The sequence below is a fragment of the Epinephelus lanceolatus genome, chromosome 5 (assembly GCF_041903045.1).
Source record: "Epinephelus lanceolatus isolate andai-2023 chromosome 5, ASM4190304v1, whole genome shotgun sequence".
Taxonomy (NCBI): domain Eukaryota; kingdom Metazoa; phylum Chordata; class Actinopteri; order Perciformes; family Serranidae; genus Epinephelus; species Epinephelus lanceolatus.
Window position 1 is genome coordinate 37,750,584 of NC_135738.1, and position 18,129 is coordinate 37,768,712.

Genomic DNA, 18,129 nt, shown 5'->3' on the forward strand with positions numbered 1-18,129 from the left:
AAAGCTTGATTTTTTTTCCTCTTTCAAACTCACACAATTCATAGAGTACAATCAAAGTCTCATTAATCCAGTCCTATGCTCAGCACTTCCCAAACAGACAGCTCTTTCTGACATGGAACTGAGCTGAGAGTGAAACTCCATTTATAATCTCTCCAAAGCCAGACTCCATTGACAAAAACAGTGATTTTAACCCCCTGAGCGCAGGAGCTACTGGTCTACTGCTGCCTAGCTCAGTTAGTTGGTTTGTGTTATTGTGTGACTTTGTTATTTTAAAGGGTTAATGTGGATTCACCAAAGTCACACAATAATACAAACAAACTAACTGTTTGAGGCAGCAGTAGACCACCAGCTCCTGTGTTCAGCGAGGTAAAATTACTATTTTTGTAAATGGAGTCTGGCTTTGGAGAGAGCATTGGTACGTTTTACTTCCCGTTGTAAAGAGCTGTCTGTTTGGGAAGTACTGAGCATACGACTGGATAAATGAAAACTTTATCAAAACATATGTTTCATCAAGAAATTTCTCTAATTGTGGATTCTTCATTCACCATAGATGCAAGTGAGAAAAACAAAGTTCTCATCACTAATTCAGTGTAACACGGGGTGATACACAAATGGTTGTTTGGAAGGTGAAGTATTCCTTTAGGTATGCCACAATGGCACAAAACTCAAAAAGGAAGTCCTGAGTGAAGGGCAGGGATGTTCTTTCACTTCTCCTCCCTCAAGCACAACTGACATGCCCTTGAACACAACACTTAAGGTTTGATCAATTCATTGTAAATCACACAGGGCAGAAAAAAAGTACCAGCAGCAGTGACGAACACAGTCAAACCTAAGTGTAATTTACAAGTCAGTAAGTTATTTTTGTGCCATTTGTATGTGCAGGCAGCCAGCAGGAAGGAATCTAATGTGCATGCTCAATTGGCCCAAATGGTGGAAGCCTGGGGGGGCTTGAAAAACTTTGCCAGCATGTACACCCAGTTAACAACTGACATTGGGAACTAATGGGAGTATCCAGTTTTCTTTATACATCCATGGCTTGCCCCTTCATGCAGACATTTGCAGCTAAAATGCAGTGTAAATGGCTTTTACTTGTGGCCTGTGATGTGTTTCAACTGTAAGTGCCCCCATATTAGAGTTAGAGTTAAATAGCGGGCAGTTCAGCAGCAGTTTTCTGCCTGATATGATGATTAGCCCTTTAACCCTCAGCTGTGAGGGTAGCACTCCTCAGCGGGCACCAGTACAGACTGTGGCTGTACTTGCTGACCATAATAGTGTCAATTCAAAAATCTGAATCAGGTTGTCAGGGGTGCAAACAGTCAGTCATTTTGAAGTCCACAGAAACTGATTTCTTACCCTTGTTTCCATGTGCTGTAAGTGAATGAAATCTATTTCACATTAAAGTTTCGGTTTCCCTAAACCATCATATTTCTGTTACTTTCATATTAACAAATAAGAAGGTCTTAGTGATGTTTCTGCCTCAGAGAGTAACCGCTGCATACAGACCATCATTAACATCCTTGAATATCCCTCTTACTCTTCCAAGCTAATTATGAAATGACAACTCCAGCACATGCAATATGTACTGATAAGTAAAACTATCTTACAATATGATACAAAGATTTTTTATGTACGAGGATTAATCTGTCAAACTGTATGGAATCTGGGAAATTGGGATTAACAGCTAAAAAAGTCTTTTTGTACTTGCAGGCAGAAGCAAATATAACACACTGTGCTCTGAGCTCTGTCCAGGAACAAGGCCCTGGTTTCTTGCAGTTTTAAGTGGAACTACTGACTCCCACTGAAAAAATGTTACTATAAATGCGATGAGCTCTGTGGATTATGCAGTGTGACGAGGGCAGTTTTCTCAAAAGGGATGTTGCTGTAGAAATTTTGAAAAGTAGCTTTTCAATGTTTTAAGCATAAAAACCATGGCACATCAAACCAGAACTATCCGCATAGCCACATACCCTTGTCTACACCAAACAGCTGCATTCTTCAGACATCTGTCGAACAGAACAGATGCTTTGGTTTTGATCAATACAGTCTGCCCTGATGACGCTGGTAGCTACAACCTGAAGCATCTTTTATCTTACATGGAAAGCAGTGACAGCGAGTCAACGTCTGCCCTGAGGGGTCTCCATTTCCTATGATGACCAAGAGGCACATTGCTATACTTCTTGGTCCTATTAAAACAATTTTCTTGTTTAAAGGGCTGGCTTATGTTATTGTTAATGCAGCAGACTTCTGATGGATATATTTGAATGGTGGAGAGGATTTAGATTTGCCTTTAACACTTAAAGGGGAACTTTTTCAACCAGGACCCTATTTTCCCATGTTTTTTGTGTCTAAAAATTGTCTTGAAATTGCTCCAGTACTAAGAGAGAGTGCTGCAGCCAGCAGTGGTGAAACAAGCTACAATGTACCCACACGGGGTCAGACTTCCAGGAATGCCACCCAGCCTTGCAGCCAGCTCTTCACAGTGGCCATTCACGGTATTACAGCCAAAAAAGCATTTTCCCTATAGACCACTATTGTGAAAGAGACATCTGTAAAACTGCAAACAAGGTCAGTTATTACTTTTTCTTTTAAGATATCTTTTGGGGCATTCCTAGCCTTTAACTGACAGGACAGATAAGCGTGAAGGGGGGAGAGAGAGAGGGAGTGACACGCAGCAAAGGGCCACAGGCTGGAGTCGAACCCGGGCCGCTGCGGCAACAGCCTTGTACATGGAGCACCTGCTCCACCACTAAGCCACCGACGCCCCAGTTATTACTCTTTCTATTATGAATTTTTCATATTTGTAAAACTGTCCTTGAGTCAAAAAAATCTGTGACGTTTACATAAGGTAAAGTTTATTAGCTGCACAGGAACTCATGGCCAGGGCAGTGGGAGGACCCTACGAAGACATGAAAAGTTTTTTCTTACTTTTTGCTTGTTCTGGTCTCTTTTGTGTCTTGTAATGAGAGGTCGTGTTCTGAAATCTCACAACAGTTGTCTTATTGCAGGAAGAAAACGTTGGAAATGCAAGTGAGAGTTGGAGAGAGGAGTGTCGGTAATAGTTTGTTGTGTTGGAATACAGAATGTAGCTTTGCATGATCTAAAAGATTTTCAGTGTCATGACGTGATTTTAGCTGATTTCGACAATGTGAAAATGTGAGAGCGATTTCAAAACAGGACTCCTGCTTGAGTGAGACTTGGACATAAAACCAAGCTGAACAAGCGTAAAGGTATGGAAAAACATTTCATACCTCCGTAGGGTCCTTTCCATAATTTGTAAGACACTCATGACATTAACCTGAGCCTGTCAGTGGCAAAAACAAGCATTTTTAGTGGACATAAATTGAAGGGTGAGTGGTTACATTGCAGCCTGTTTTGCCTCTCACTCAACACTGGATCCACTTCAAAAATTGTTGTTGGCATGACTCACTTAGACTTAGAAAAATACCAGAGTTCCCCTTTAAGGTATGTCAGACAGAATGCAAGGTGAGGGTGCAAGGTGATGCAATTGCATATGAAGTCAATGGATGATTCTGTTCTTATATGTCTTGATAGTTGGGCGTTTCCCAGATTGGAGTGAACGTGATGCTGCCTTATATGTACAGTACTGGGGTGTGCAGTACAAGGCAATGTCACTGGTTTTTCTACCGAATTTCTGTGGTCTTGAGGGAAGAACTATGTGATTCTCTCTGGGAAAGTCAAAGAGCTACTGACGCAATGGCCACTCGACAGTGTAATAAAATGACTACACATATCATTTACCAGCAAAATAAATTTTAGTGTTGAAAAGAATCGGTCAGAATTTTAGAAAATACACTTATTTGCTTTCTGGCCAAGAGTTAGATGAGAAGATTGACATTACTCTAACATCTGTGTGCTAAATATGAAGTTAGAACCAGGAGTTCATCAGCTTAGCTTAGTGTAAAGACTTGAAATAGGTGGAAACAGCCACTCTGGCACAGCAGGTCTAACACTTTGTGCCAAGCTAAGCTAACCAGCTGCTGGCTATAGATTTATATTTACAGCACAGACAAGAGAGTGGTATCAATCATTCAATCTAACTCTAAATGAAAAAGCAAATAAGCATATTTCATATTTAGATTCTCACATCGAGCCAAGCATCTGAGAACCAGCTGAGACAGTGATGCAGGAAGAAAGACAAAGGGTGAGTAGATGATGAAAAGCTACAGGTGATGGAGGAAGAGAGAAGCTTGCATCTCTGCTGAGCGTGTGTCTCTTTAAGAGCTGGAGTGTGCTATTGAGCAGGAGGAGGGGGGTTGTTTGGCTGCATTGGAACAGTCCTCTTTAATGAGCAGATTTTCTGAGAGAGAGAGAGAGACATACACACACACACACACACACACACACACACAGATCAGGAGAGAGAGAGAGGGGATACAGAGAGCCAGCTGAGGAGGAGAAGAGACTGTAAGACCAAGACAGCAGGCAGGAAAGGCAGGCTGTGCGTCAGCCGGTGCTCCATAGGGAAACATGGAGACAAGCAGGAGATGCTGAAGAGGACAGAGCACACCATAACAGGATCATATAGATGGATGTTATTTCATCAAGCAGGCAACCTGAAGGCGACCCACGCACAGGATAAACCACTTATGGACGCAGTGGATTAAAGACCTACAGACTGACAGAGAGAGAGAGAGGGAGAGGGGGAATAGAGGAGGAGAAATTAATCAATTCAGTTGTTTATTTTCATTGTCTGTGTGTGCGCACTTGCTGTCAGAAAGATTGTGTGTGTGCCTGCGTAGAGTGTGTGCGTGCAAAAGACAGGAGACTGCATTGCTGCTCCCCAGCACCACAGGACAGACAAAAAAAAGAAGGCAGCCAAGCAGATTACCTTATGTGTTTTCCCCATTTTTCTGTCTCTCCCTCTCTCTATGCATGTGTGTGTTCCTTTGCTGTGCAACCAGGCACAGTATGTGTGTGTGTGTGTGTGTCAAGGCTGAGAATAAGAAGAGGATGGTGAAGCCTGAAGTGAGCTACAGATTCTGACTTTAAATGGGCTTTTTTTTTGTCTGAACATCGGGACCAGCCTTGAAGAAAAAAACTATTCCTCTCTTTATCTTTCGCTCTTCATCAGCCAACATGTCACAGCTCCAGTTAGGCTACTGGTGCTGATCAGAGAGCCTGAGGGTGGCTTCTATGCTGGAGGCTCGGGGGTTTGAAGGGCTGCCACCAGGGAGACTTCTCTGCTTTACACCCCAGAGAGGTGGAGGCATCATCAGGTAGGAGGCAGCTGAACGTGGGGGTCTGAGCGGAAAGCAGGAGAGGAGTAGGAGGAAGAGTTGTCGTGTGTGTCGTAGACTGTGTAGGCAGGCCGATGGCCAACTGGTGGAGCTGCCTGATGGTTTAAACTCCTGCTGAGGGGAGATAATGGCAGCTCCGGGCCCACTCTCCTCCTCTCTCACCTGCATCTGCCACAGAGAAGCTGGCAAGTGCTAGCCAATGCTACAGTGACCCCACCAAGAGGATGGTGTGAACAGCGTCACCTTTTCCCACCACGCCGGGAGACCCCTGACACCCCTGTGAGGGGCCAAGTTTTGTTGCTCACCTTGTTTCGCCTTCTTCTCCAAACCAGCTGAAAACAAGGAGTGGCATTGCTTTACTTGTGTGGGAGTTCTCTCCCTCTCCCTCCCGCTCTCTCCTCCTCCTCACCCCTGACCTCACCAACCTCCAAACTCAGCTCCATGAATTGGTTCTAGCACCAACCTGTCCTTCTTTCTTCTCCCTTCGTTTTCTTTTTCTTTTCTTTTTCTTTTTGTCGAGGCTTCAGGGGAATTGCCAAGACCTGTTTCATGCATGTCCACTGGCGGCAGGTTCAACTTTGACGATGGGGGGTCATACTGCGGAGGGTGGGAGGAGGGCAAGGCACACGGCCATGGGATCTGCACGGGACCCAAGGGCCAGGGCGAGTACTGTGGTTCCTGGGCCCACGGCTTCGAGCTGCTGGGCGTCTACACGTGGCCCAGTGGGAACACCTACCAGGGCACCTGGGCTCAGGGCAAGAGACACGGCGTGGGCCTGGAGAATAAAGGCCGCTGGGTGTACAAGGGCGAATGGACGCACGGCTTTAAGGGACGCTACGGTGTGCGGGAGAGTACAGGGACGAGCGGGAAATATGAGGGGACTTGGAACAACGGGCTGCAGGACGGATACGGAACAGAGACGTACTCAGATGGAGGTAAGAAGGGGACGAGAGACACAGATGCATTGTGGGTGTTTTGGGGGTGGGTTTGAGTGTGTGTTTGTGTGATGTGTGAACCAAACAGTGCCTGTCAAGGAGTGATATTTGAGATTGACTGACATCTGCCGTTTGTGAAAATGACTTGTTACCGGAGAATGATTGACAGGCCCATGACAGTTACAGAGGTGACAGATTTACAATAGGAGGAGTTTGTCCAGAGGTCTTCTCGGGTCATCCTCTCTCCTGCCGTGTCTTGACGACACACCCAGACACACACACACACACACACACGCAGACGTGCAGAGGCAGGGGGTTGCATCAGGACAGGCTCTGAAAATGATTCTCAATCTCTACTCTAATTTTCTACCTCTCACTCTTTCTTTCTCTGTCTTTTCCCCCTCATCTTCTCTCCTCCCAACCCTCACCCCTCACCCCTTCAGCTGCACGAGGACACTGTGTGTTTTAAGGCCTTCAATTCAGGCCATGCAGTCTTAAGGGATGAAGAAAAGGTTGGAGGGACAGAGGAGGACAGCAGCTTCCAAGTACCAACTCCCAAGAAGGGTTTTAGAAAACAGATAACAATGTTGTAATGATCTAATAGAGAGGGCAGAGACAGCAAATCCACGTCTTCACCCTCGATTTCCCCACCATGCCAGCCTAATTACTCATGGAGGCTGTAAAATATCTTATCACATACAGCACAGAACAAAAGATTCACACTTCAGTGGCAATGTAGGAGGCTAATTTTCAAATATTCTTTCACTCCAAATGAGATGTAATTAGTCGTGGTTTTAGTTATTCTTTGTCGAGACAAAACAAGATGAAGAGTCTATACCAGTGGTGGCTTGAAAAATTGAATTGCAGTGCTACTGTGACACTTGAAATATCCCTGAATCTGACAGTTTTGCCAAAACAAGCAATGTAAATAAGCATGTAACATATCTGTGACCCTGTTAATCATTTTCATATGACTGCAATAAAAAAAGCTAAAACAGAAATGTACAACTATTTACATTTAGATCTTAAATTTGTAGAATATCTTTGGGATCATCTCATTTTCCCTGAAATTGAAAGCAATGCCATTAATGTTCTTTGAGTCTCTTAGACCGGGTCAGTCACTGTTAATGAGGCACCACACACCATATGGATTCCTGCTTAAAAATAGACACACACACACACACACACACACACACACGCACACACAGGAGCATACACATTGTGCGTGCAAAAATGCACACACATGAAATCTGACAGTGTGAGCTGAGCAACAGAGCTGACAGTAGCATACATGCAGTTAATGCTTTGTTACATAAGTCTACAACTACCAGGCTGTTTTACAACGCCAGCCTGGACCACACACACACAAACACACACACACACACACATACACACACACAGAGTCCTGAGCAGCCTGATAAAATCCGTAGACCAGACTGGTTCGAGGGGTTGCATCAGGACAATGGAGAAGAAGGCGACTTAACAGATAACCAGACAGATGGGACGGACGGACGGACGGACGGACGGACGGATGGAGGGAGGGATAGATGGATCGACAGATGTACAGATTGATGGATGAATGGATCAGTTAAATGATGAACAGATAATGGAAACATGGTTGGTGAAGTGGATGGATGATTTTCATGATTACTGTGAGAGATATACTCTAATCAGAGGAAGAGTGAGATCATTAGAGAAAGAAAGGGAAAGAAAAAAATGGACAGCAAAGATAAGAGAACCTCCCAGAGAGGGACGTGTTGGAGAGACACTGTAGCTCTGTGAAGTATTTGAACCCACATACTGTAAATGCAGCAGAGATTGGCCTAGTTATAAGTGTTTATCTTGCTCCAACAGTACACAGTGTCCTTATTATAACAGCATGTGCTTGTCCTTTATATAAATCTATTAGGTAAAATAAAATGTTTTTGACAAAGAGGGTGATTGAACAGAGAGATGATATTGCCAGGATAATTGTTACCTTGCCATGGCTGACTTATTTAATTAACGTCTCTTTTTATGGATTTTAACATGGCCCATCCCTCCATCTGGGGTTATCTTTTCATTGTATCATTATACTGAACAAAACATTTAGTGCGACACTTATGCCATCAAAGCTTTACTTCCATTTTTCACAGGTTTAAGTTAAAGATCTATGACTTTTTAATGCACTCAGCATATATTTTTGTTGAATTTGGGTCACAAATTTGTCAAAATGCACTTCTCCTTTTCCAAGATATTCAACCACCTGACAGGTGTGGCTGATTGAACAGCGTTGTTACTACTGAGTTGTGCCTTGGGATGGTCACAATAAAAGGCCGCACTAAAATGTGCAGTTGGATCACACAACACAATGACACAGACGTCACAAGTTTTGAGGGAGTGTACCATTGGCACGCTGACTGCAGGAATGTCCATCAGAGCTGTTGCTTGTGAATGAAATATTCATTTCGTGACCAAAAGCAATCTCCCGTGCCGTTTCTGTGAATTTGGCGGTACATCCAACCGGTTGCGTTTAAATTTTTGTTCAGTGCTTTATTCTGTGCAGAAGTCCTCCTCTAGATCTGCAGAGACCGGCTTGTGGTTTTGGTATGGAAGGAGACACTACACAAACAAGATGGACAAAGATTATTCATGTCAAGGGGCTACAAAAACTCTACTGCTGTAATAAAGTAAAAAGATTTACATTTCAGATTCCACAGATTGGACCTTTTGTCCTGTAGCTTGGTGTTAGCTTGATTCAAAGGATGCAATCTGACAGGGGCACTGCCCTGACTTTTTGTCACCTCATTAAGTTATTACAGTGAAGGTCAGAGGTCTTTAAGTGGTCTTCTGATGGCCAAATGCAGGTTACTCTTAGATTAAAGCTGACAGTCCATCTTTGCAACCTCAGGGCTCTGCTATGTCCAAAGCAATAAGAGTCAGGAGCCAAGACGTTCAAAGATGCTCTGCTGCCTACATACTTTTGGAACACGCTGTGCACTTTAGAGCCAGCTACATTTCCCACAGTCAGGTCTAAGCTCACTGCCAGTCCCACTCTCCCCTCCAACTACACCTGACGCCACATTTCTAGGAAACACTCCTCCTCTATCTTATCTCTGCTGTTTGGCTTTTCGTTCCTCTCCTACGTTTGCCAACTCTCCTCTCTTCCCACCTCTCTCTATCCTCCCTCGCTCCGCTGCATTTCCACGGAGCCGCTCTGTACAGTAGGGTTTCCATAGCAACGCTCACCGACATGCAGCAGGTCAGCGTGTCACGAGGGACTGAGTGTTGCTCGCTGCTATTGGCCGCCCAGCCGGCTCTACCGGGCTCTGATTGGCTGGCTTGGCCTTCCGGGCTAATGGTGTTTACTGAGATGAAGAGCTAAGCTGACTGATTACCAACCACACATACACACACACACACACACACACGCACACACACAAAGAAAGAGAGGGAGAGAGTGAAGTAGAAAAATGAAAAGACAGCTTCAGTAATCATTTTAGTGAGAAATGAAGTGAGTCACAAAGGAAGAGGCAGAGATTACAACTGTCACTGTGTACAACAGTGGTAACAGCTAGAGATTACAGCAGCAGTGGTTGTTGTGTCTGACTAGCTGATACACCACACACAGTGTCACAGGAACTCTCTAAACTACCCCCTGCTCCATGAAGACTTCACCACACACCGACAAGAAAATAGAAAGTGTGACAGCGTTTATATCAACGCAGATGCATCATTAAACGATGCTTGTGACAGCTCAGCAGCATCCTGGAGCCTCCCCCCGTCCCCCAGCTGCTGGCAAATACGCTGCTGCAACATTATAATTGTCCCACATTAACATATCTTGCTAGCTTGCTATAGGCCACCATCAGTGCTGTGATTATTCCAGCTCTGCCCATGTTATGGAAACATAATAAATTCACTTCTCATGTTGAACATCGCCCAGTAACTACATAAATTATTACCTACACTGAGATATGACAGGTGGGCCAAATAAGGTTAAAACCTGCTTCACTGTTGTCATGCAGTGGTTAGATGTGATGTTTGGAAGCGTGATGACAGGTGCATATAAAAGACTGTATTTGAGAGAATTATATTTGCAGCCTATTTGAGCGTGTGGGAAGAAGCTCTTCAGCTAACAGCGCCACTCTGTTTTCTATCATCCTGTAACTATCAAGTGTTTCTCTGGACCACTTAGCCATGCGTGCGGATGGATTATGTTCAGATTAGAAGTATTGAGGACCATTTTTAAGTTGGTATCCTCTTATCCTCTTACCTTTGGGGCTCTTGGGCTGGTGACCAACCTGCTCCTCTTTCATCGCTGCATCTTCTACAGGTTTATTATCAGCCATAGCATTATTTTTAGACATGTTTTTTTAGCATGATGATACTTTTAATTTAAGGCTGTCATGGTGACCCTCTATGTCTCCATAAAGTACGACTGACTTGGTATTAGGACTATCACAATATCAGATTTTCACTACATGATTGTTGGGGCAAAAAAGTTCACGATAATGCTATTATCACGATATCTATAGAAAGAAAGAAAGAAAGAAAGAAACAAACAAAAATGATTTAAGAGGCATTGGATTATGTACACATATTATCATATGTGTATTATTAACATGACATTACCATGATCAACGTTCTATTTTTATTTATTTTTATTTTTTTTAAAAATATGTTTTGGGCATTTTTAAGCCTTTAATTGATAGGACAGAAGAGCGTGAAGGGGGGAGAGAGAGAGGGAGTGACATGCAGCAAAGGGCCACAGGCTGGAGTCGAACCCGGGCCACTACGGCAACAGCCTTGTACATGGGGCGCCTGCTCTACCACTAAGCCACCGACACCCCCAACATTCTATTTTAAATATTAAGGTTATTGTCAATACTGCTATTTCCTGAGACCCCTACTGGTATTGGTGTAAAGTACCTAATCCTTGTTTGCAAGGGTAGTTTTAGCTTATAGCTTATACAGCAGCATCTGTACCGCTCACTTGTCAATGAAACTGCATTTGACACATAAAAAAGTAATGGATGTTGTCACTGTGACGTCACCTATTGGTTTGTTGACTCACATTTCGAAGCCTTAAGTTCGGCCTTTTGGCCGTTGCCATCTTGGATTTTTGGAGCCAGAGGTGACCAGTGAGTGGAGTTGTGAAGGAGTTAGCGGTGGATTTGACTTAAGCCCCGTTTCTGCCAAAAAAGTAACCCCTGTGGACATGTACCTAGACCCTGGATCAGTTTAGAATTTCCACTGCAGACAGTACTCTTTAACGTAGGCAGGGTTGTTGTCACTCATAGCTCGACAAGTGAAAATTAGAATATATGCAGTTCACATAAACTGGTCGAAATTTATATATATATTTTTAAACACTTGAGGATCTACTCATTACTAAAAATGTATGTCATCCAAGGGAGACAATAAAAACTAATGGAACAGTCAAAGTTGTCACAGTGAAATTTAAGGTGTGTTGATTGATTCATGTCATTAACTTTCGCATTGAGTAACATTACAACGTTCCACCTCAAATGTTCCCGGCAGTTGACTCAGTGAATTAAACTGTGTTTTTCTCACTCCTCAGCTGCTGCGAGAGGCAGCAAAACATCCTTTCATTTTATAGTTATAGTTTGCTAATATATGTTTAACTTGCCACAGCAGTGGTTACATAAGCTTCAAAACCAGCTACAACTCACCCCCGAGCAAGAGTAACTGTCCTCTATTGACCAATCAACAGACTGCAGTGTTTCTAGCTCCACCTTTTTGTACCTGATCTGTGTGCTAGGTACCCCAACAGAGGGGTGATGAAAAATGGGGACAGTAAGGAACAGTTCCATTGGTACCATCAACAACTTTTCACAGTGGAAACAGAAAAAATGTGTAACAAACTGAACTGAACTGGACTGAACTGGGCTGCTTGGTGGAAACAGGGCTTAAGAGCCTGAGGTAACACCTCACACTTAAACAGCCTGCCCTTAATTATGCAGAACTTTAAGATTTAACAAAATGTAAACGGGTGAGTTATATAAAAACACAGTTGTTATGAAGGGGGAAATTTGCTATAGAGACCAGAACTATTTTTTTTAACAAGCTGTTAACATCTTTATTTCTGTTGTAAAGTTGGACATTTTAACATAGGGGTCTATGGGGATTGACTGACATTTGGAGCACGCCTCAAGTGGCCATTCAAGGAACTACAGTTTTTAGCACTTCAGTGTTTTAGCTTCATTTTTCAGCTCTTGAGGTTGCTGCTTGGTATGATACTGTTAAGTTTTCCACCTCTTTCTATCTGTTAGCTGCCATTGCAACTGCACCAGCAATTTTCCTTTATGGTTATTGAGTCCAGTTTATACTAAGAGTGAGCTACAGTATGGGATAGTAAAGCCAAGTCATCTGCAAAGTAGGTTGTCCAGTTATGTCCCAGTTCTTGTGCTCTGAGAAAGTCTTTGATTGTTGTCAATTGCCAACAAGAACAGAAAAGGGGACACTCGGCAGTCTTGACCTCCGTCCTCACTTCAGAGTCCTTTGTGAGTTTATTAAGAGGTCATTGCCTCATATGTGTTTTTGATCATTTTTAAAAAACTTGACTGATAAACCAAAACGTCTTAAAATGCTCCTTAGTTACATGGACATAGAGCAGAAAGCTTTATCCTGCAGCATTTCTCAATCACGATACACAGAGGTGTGGTTTGGTCAGTACAGGATCTGTCTCTGTGAAACCCAGTGAGCTGCTCCTCCAGCTGAATGCTGACTAATTCCTTTATTCTGTTCAAGATGATCCTGTTAAGCACTTTGCTTGGTACGGGTAGGAGTGTGATCCCTCCATAGTTTGCACTCTTGCTGAGGTCGCCCTGTATTGCAGTCTTGAAAGAGTCTTGAAAGAGAGAGTAGAGCGTCTTCACCATACTGCTTAAGTAGAAGTGTTGGCAGGCCCTGCTGCCTTTCCAGATTTCCACAGGACGCCTTTAAATCCATTCTCAATACTTGGTACACTTGTTCTAAATAGATACAGTACGTCCTTTCTTTAATGATGTCTCGAATAAGGTTGGTTAAGTAGAGTGCGTGGATGTGGATGAACCATCCAGAATTAATGTTGGAATTGTACATTTCTACAAACCACGGATACGATACATTTGTACATTACATATCAGATACATCAAAACTTTGCTTTTCTTTATATTTCAATAATGCTGTGATAATGTGTGTTTAGGTTTAAGCACAAAACCACTTATGGTTATGTTACAGTTCAGGTCAAATGAGGACCCACATGCAGAACAACAGGCAGTTGGAGCTTTAATGTAGCTGGTAAAACACCCCCAGAACAGGGAGGCAAAACTCAAAGTACTAAAGAAAGAAGAACCAAAAATAAACTGAAAACAAATCAGAATGGCACGGAGAACACAAGGATGAACACAACAGGGAAGCAATCCAACGGAGAACATGACAGATCACCAACCGACCAGGGAAAGACACCACGAATACCGACAAACTGACAAAGGACACAGGTATATATAGACACAGAGAACTGACCACATGAAGAAGACACAGCTGGAGTTAGCAGACACAGGCAAAAGGAGGGAAACTCAGGGATTGGCTGACAATGAAGACAACGAGGGTGTTGTAGGTAATACTAGGTTGGGGCAAACAAGACTAATAGAAGACATGTATGCAGGGAACACTTTGGAACAGAGAAGAACCAGTGAAACTGATACAAGACAGGAGTGTATGAAAACAGGCGGGAAACAGACAAAGGTAAGAGGTAAGACAAGACATGACACAAGAGGAAAGTGACCATCAGAATAAAACAGAAAACAACCTATAAGCAAAACCAAAGATCATGACAGGGGATGGTTAGATAAAGATCATGTTTTGCTTTAAACTACTTGTTTTTGATGGCACAATCGCGCAGCAATGTCTTGGTAAAAATTGTTTTTCAAGGCACTATCCCCAGAGGAAACAGCAACAGGCCACTAAAAAACATCTACATTTGGTGGCTAAAAAGCTGCTAGAAATGCAGCAATGACTTGCTAAAAGTCTACTACCTACTACTACTACCTTTCTGGTGTTTTGATGGTCTCGAGCAGTAGTCTGCAGTGATCTGCAGCTTGGCAAGTGTCCCGCTTATGTTACACGGCATCCACCACCCCCTCCACCTCCTGATGAAGTGAGCTTAGGTACTTTATCACTTTACAAACACTGATTTGATATGTAAAAAATGTACAAATGTAACGTATCTGTGGTTTGCAGAAATGTACAATGCCAACAGTTTCTTCTGGCGAATGGTCTGGATGAACACAGAGGTGGATGCAGGAATCAAACCTGTTACTTTTCAAGTACAGGACTGTTTCTCTGACACCCACATTTGTAATATTTGGTTGACTGGAAAAGCAAACATCTCATAGATTCAGCCACCCATTTGCTATTGAGAGGACTGTCGGTGTTTGTGCCAACTACTTGAGGTCTGAGGTTACAATCGGACAAAAAGTGCGGACATTTACAGATAGTCAGGGCAATGGCGAACCACCATGTTATCATGGGTCTTTTTCATGATATTTTTTAGCAGATAAATAATCCTCAAATGGGAATCTGAAAGACTCAGACAGCAAAAGGGCCTAAGCAAAATCTCTTAAACGGATAATGGTCCCACACAGTGATTTACACAGGCAAAGGGTTTAGCTTTGAACTGACTTCCCTTGCTTTCAGTGTTCAGTGATTCGACCATAGTTTGTCTGCTTGTCTGTCTGCATGGCTGTCCAGCATATCTGCTATTTGTCTGTCAAGCTGTTTATCCTGCCTGTCTGTATGGCCCGTTGCTTGTCAGATGTCTTGTCTACCTGTCTTTAGTTACCATCTGTCTTCCCTGTTGCTCCTCTCCCCAGCTGATGTGTCTGGGTTACCTGAGCTTGTGTGCTATTCTCTTCCTTCTCTTTTTCTGTACTTGGTATTTCTTACACTACAGTATGCGTCACTTCATCGCAAGTGATACAAAATATAAATCCACTGGCATTCAAGGACACACACACTTGCAGTGCACCAGATTTACGTCTTCCTCCTAAAAGCATTGCACATTATACCCACACATCAGTTAAGAAAAAAGTGACACATCACCCGTAAATGGTGGAGTCACAGAAAATCCACCCTCCTCAGCATTTGTACATCGCTTTCTTGATTTCCAACAGATGCGCTACAATTATACAGTGAAGTAAAGTATTCAGGAGTGTCCCTTGCACTCAGCATGGGTGTTTTGTTTTTTTCTTCCAGGGCCATTACTAATACGTACCTCCTCTACTACCACAACAACCCCACTGCAGGCTTTAGCTTATGTAATGGGAGTGGTTTGATGTTTGTAGTGAGGATTAGTGGTGCTGTCTGAAACATGAAAACTAAATATCTATCTTGGAAGTCTGCCCTGCACCACCGCTGATACAATACGAACTGGACATACTAATGAGGGAGTTTGCCTGGAAGCTCTTAGGATGGCATGGTGCTGCAATTTCTCTGAAATGCTCAAATATCAGGGACTGTATGAAAATTGATAACGGTGGAGGAAGTTCAAGTGCTCATTTTTCGTGGGAGAGCAGGGGAGAGTCTTTTGAAAATTTTCTCATCCCATTTTTATATTTTATTTCATTTTGCACATGCAAATATGTATTAGTTATTCTTTTAGTTATTGATAGTCTGACTCACTGGATGTAGACTGGCTGTAAGCCTGACATTGGCTGACTGTTTAGGCTGGTATTGTCCATTCCTTCCTTCTCTGTCTTACCTTTTTTAAAAATCCCCTTAGTTCCGGGAAACAACAACAAAAACCTCGGTGCTAAAAACCTACACGCTTAAATTGGCAAGTATTGATGAAAATCTGGACTGTGTCATAACGCATGCCTGCTTTGTTCTTTTGGTGGATTGTCATAAAGATCTTCAATGAATAAAAGAACTTTGGAAAAGCCCAGATTTCGTCTTACAGGACTCTCATGCCCGATGTTGATCCATTTTCTGACACGGCCAGTCGGAGTTGATTTGCCACATCTTCTAATCCGTTCCACTTCACACAAGCTTTTGTGATACCATCATACTAATGTTCTGCTAGAGCCGCATACAGCTAGAGAAATCGTCTGTGGTTTTAATGAGTCCAGAGAGTTCCTCCAGAGCTACAGTATAGTCATGCTTCACCTTTAGGGCACCAATTATCAAATTATGTTTATCTTTTTTTTATCAGTAAACACTGAATCACACAGTCAACAAACACCTGTTACTGTTTTTTGTGGAATTTTCTTTTGTGGGGCCATTTTAATGACAGTGCTCACCTCCACACCTACCAACACCTGTGACATTAATTTGCAAGGGCACTGTCGCTGCATTCAGGGTCTTAGTGCTGCCCAAGATGATTGTGGTTGGTTTAAAGAAATACAAACATATAGCCCTATAGCAGAATGATAATGTGTACTTCCAGATCTTTGTGTTGTGCTGACACAGCATCTGGCTACACAAGACTAAGTTATTGATGGTAAATTGTTGTAGTGCTATCTAATTTTTTCGGGATAATGGGGGAAGGGTATCGTTGTTTCCCCTGTAAGTCGAGGCGACGGTGTGAATAAAAACCTTTTCAAAAATAGTGAAACATAAGGTTCAGCCCTCCTTCCCACTCCCTTAATTTTCATACAGCCCCTTCTTATTATTTGTAATCTGATTGTTATTATTACGATAATTGTAATTATACATTTCTGAGCTGTGTTAGTGGAGCATTGAATGAGAACTGAAGAACTGCCACTGAAACCCTGACTGGCACAAATGATCTGAGCCACAGAGGAAACTCTGTGAAAAACTTGACCTTGTGTTGTCTACTTACTCTCCCTCCTCATTTCTCTCACATATACAAACACAGACACTCCTTCTGAAATTCAAGTGCTGACATGGTGAAACAACACATTAATAATTCATAAAATAACCAATCTCAACTCTTTCACAGGCCGTCTTACTCTTTCTTACCGCTGTGCTTCACAAATCAATATTTTGAGGTGTAAAGTAGTCACAGAGGCAAATACTAAGCAATGACATGAACTACTTCAAATCCTGGAACTAGTGAAATGAGAGAAAAAAAAACATAGATAGAGCAGTTTAAAGAAACAAGCATAATTTACAGATTTTGACAAGTGTCTTCTTCGGTTGTATCCTTAGAATGAGATACGGACCCTGAGAGACAGATGGTTTTTAACCTAGAAACAGAGAACAGACGCGCGCATTTGTTAAAGAGACAATTATGAATTCAGCCTGGGGGTTGGCGCGTGATCAAATCGCTGTGCCTCTGTGATGTTTCCGCAGCTTTGATCTCTCTGTGTTAACTCTTTCCGTGCAGCCGCCTCGTGCCCGTGGTAGCCTCGGCCTGGGTTATAGGCCCATATGATTTGAGAGTGCTTCCTGTTTGGCCTCCAGGCAGAACCACTGAAATTGTTTTGGCATACGAGTTGTGAAGCAGATTCTCCTCACAACTGTAGGCTGGGGGTTGAGGCCTTTGCACATCCAGGAGTCAACTTTTTTTCAGCACAACTGTGACAGGTTCATATTGAAAATGATTAGAAGGGGAGAACTTAATCTGCTGTTGCATGCCTCTTTTGTCACAAAGCAGGTAAAATGTTTCTGTTTAAAAGTGCAAAAATTATTTTTTTCTGACTGTTTAAAATTTGTTCCTTGTGTTTTCCAGTGTTTCCATATAATGCACTAATTTCACATGAAATCTGTAACTGGGTCTGATTTTGAGGGACTATCACGACCAACAGCTGGCCTCTCAGACTGTATTTCTAAGCACCATGGAGAGCGACATTGGAGAAGCAGCCTAGTGCCCCACTCAATATTTGATTTACTCAGGCATTACTGATGGAGGGTGCTATATGCTTTCAAGGAATCGTGAAAAGGCAAAAACCCACACACTGCTTCACATATACATTTTTTTCCTCACTCAC

At 42.8% G+C, this 18,129-nt stretch overlaps 1 protein-coding gene across 1 annotated transcript in view; it reads left to right on the forward strand.

Annotated features, from left to right (window-relative positions):
* Positions 1-4,338: 4,338 nt before the first annotated feature.
* Positions 4,339-18,129, forward strand: part of jph3b (junctophilin 3b) — a 64,575-nt gene continuing 50,784 nt past the window's right edge. Inside the window, exon 1 of the mRNA XM_033635816.2 lies at positions 4,339-6,193. Within this exon, the coding sequence (XP_033491707.2) occupies positions 5,812-6,193 (382 nt within the window). The 5' untranslated portion in view covers positions 4,339-5,811. The remainder of the gene's footprint in view (positions 6,194-18,129) is intronic.